The sequence below is a fragment of the Antedon bifida genome, chromosome 6, assembly GCF_963402885.1.
Source record: "Antedon bifida chromosome 6, ecAntBifi1.1, whole genome shotgun sequence".
NCBI classification, from domain to species: domain Eukaryota; kingdom Metazoa; phylum Echinodermata; class Crinoidea; order Comatulida; family Antedonidae; genus Antedon; species Antedon bifida.
The window spans coordinates 13266607-13269019 of NC_136231.1; the positions used below are offsets into that span (position 1 = coordinate 13266607).

A 2413-nucleotide genomic window follows, 5' to 3' on the forward strand; every position below is an offset into this window, starting at 1 on the left:
ATCAATTTGTAGATAATATCATGATATAAATAACACACAGGAATTAAGCTGTGAAAACAAAAATTTGTCATTATAATGAATGCAGTAATGTCCTCTATAGCAGTATACATTCAGGTTTTTCACTTGATATGCCAAGCAAAGTAAACATTCTTTAAGTCATTTTAGCCAACCAGGTGACAGCTCATGTAATTGACCGTGACGTGAATTATAGAAGCTCTCTGGCTTACACTGCGGCTCGACTCGCACAGATCTTCATCGTGTTAAATTCGACTAAACGTGAAGAACGTTCGTTATGTAAAACTATGCTTTGTCTTTGTAATATTTCAGTTGATCGTATACTTAACCAGGTAGGCCTACATTATTAAGGTAACAATATCCATTAAAAATATCGTGCAAGATGGAGCCATTAGCAGTATATAGTCTCGAGCAGATAAATATAACTCGGCAAAACAGAGATGACTTTGTTTATTCGTCTGCTGAGCGAGTTATACTTATTGGAATAATACCATTTATTGTTTGTTTTGGTGTCATCAGTAATATTGGAGTTATAACCATGTTCTTAAAATTAAAATCAATGAGAACAATTCCAAATGTCTATCTACTTTGTCTAGCAGTAGCTGACATGATGTTTTTGCTGAACGCACCGCTACTATATTGGATAGAATATGCAAATAGCCCAATACAAGGCGATAGTTCATCAATAACTATAAGTTTCTGCACATTAAACACATTTATAGTAGATACTGCGTATGCAGTTTCATGTTTAACTATAGCTATGGCAACCGTTTGGTGTTATATTGCTATTTGTCATCCATTCTTCTTTATGACGTTTTCTCGTAATAAGGCGACTGGACATTGTCTTATCCTTTGGTTTGTTGTTGCGGCATTCAACACGAGTCGTATATTCTATATGAGAATGTTCGAATATCAGCTTATCTGGAATGAAACAGATGAATTCGAAAACGTAACTGAAACTGTTGTAACTGAAATTACAAGTTGTAAATACTGTGAAAGTTGTTCAATTATGACTGTCTACATAATAGAGCAATTTATTTTACTTTCTGTCGCGTTAATTCTTATTATTCTATATACACGTGTCATAATTCATATGCGAAACTTAAGCGTTCGAAGAAACGAAATAATATCTTGTGATGTGTCTCATTTTACTTCTGCTAAAAAGAAATTAGTACGAATGGTGTTAATAACCGTGTTTACATACATATTATGCATCTGGCCATTTCGACTCTTAAGTCTTATTTCAGATATTTCCGACGTTCAAATCGGTCACAATTCAGTAATTGTCGGAATTGCCAGAGTCTTCATGTATATTAATTCATCTATTAACCCGTTGATATACAGCGTAACGCACGAAAAGTACCGGAGGGCCATGTTGATGGTTATACGATGTGAAAATGAAGCTGCTCGCCCATTGAGACGTCATAGTACGCGACAAACAGCCATCTAATTATTTCAAAGAATATTATTGTTTTATTTGAAATAATAACGGACAACTTGACAATTTTAAAAAATCCTTTCTAATTGGAAAATTATTGTTTTACGTCAACAAACTTCCAGTGGTGGAGCCGCCAAATGTATATTCCATAATATTCTGCAGCTGTTACAAACATCTATTATTTGTGCAAAAAGAAAAAAAAACACATACGTGATGATAGGCCATTTGTATGTTTCAAGATAGTAACAATAAAAGCAAATATTGAAAAATGCCAGCCGAGCGACGATATAATAGAACAACGACGATAAACTGCTGCATACGTCTCACATTGCATTCACATTTTTACAAGTTGATATTTTTATTTGTTTATTAAATAAATCATCCTGAATTTTGGTGCTCATAGATTTTTGTGGATGCACACAATGTTGTTATTTTAGTGTTTTAAAGTACGGTACAGTATGTAACAGGAAAAAATATACTTTGTTCTGTAATTTTCTATCAGTTTCTCTATTTGCCAGAAATTATGCAGCATAGACTAACCATTCTAATTTCAATTTGACTTCTGGCTACTGTTGCCAACTATTCCCATAGAGACTGCTATGTTTACATTACCTGCATATTTACACTATAATGAGCAACTTAATTTCCTGAAACGAATCGATTAAACATGTTAATGTATATCATCTTGTTACTGGTATCCGATAAATGACCAAACAATGATTTTGTTTTATTATGAAAGAGTTAAAAAACACATACCGTATTTATTCGAATAAACCCCTTCCCCTTTAAAACCTAATAAAAGCCCCGGGGCGTTTTTCGAATTAATACAATAATGTTTAGGCCTATATTATTAAATGCAGTAAATGTTTGATAATTGAATGCCAAGAAATTGCAATTGCTTGCATGTAAACAGAAATGCAATGGTTTTCGGTTGCACCCTTACGTTTTTGGGGTTTAATA

General features: G+C 33.3%; 1 protein-coding gene across 1 annotated transcript; it reads left to right on the plus strand.

Moving 5' to 3' along the window:
* Positions 1-240: 240 nt before the first annotated feature.
* LOC144844831 (neuropeptides capa receptor-like) lies at positions 241-2159 on the plus strand. The gene has a single exon (XM_078701918.1). It carries the CDS (start codon positions 398-400, stop codon positions 1463-1465), a length of 1068 nt encoding a protein of 355 aa, XP_078558044.1. The 5' UTR covers positions 241-397; the 3' UTR covers positions 1466-2159.
* The last annotated feature ends 254 nt before the right edge of the window (positions 2160-2413 follow it).

What these genes read in the sequence shown, in the direction of transcription:
- LOC144844831 (XM_078701918.1), top strand. Translation starts at nt 398, where the DNA reads ATGGAGCCATTAGCAGTATATAGTCTCGAGCAGATAAATATAACTCGG.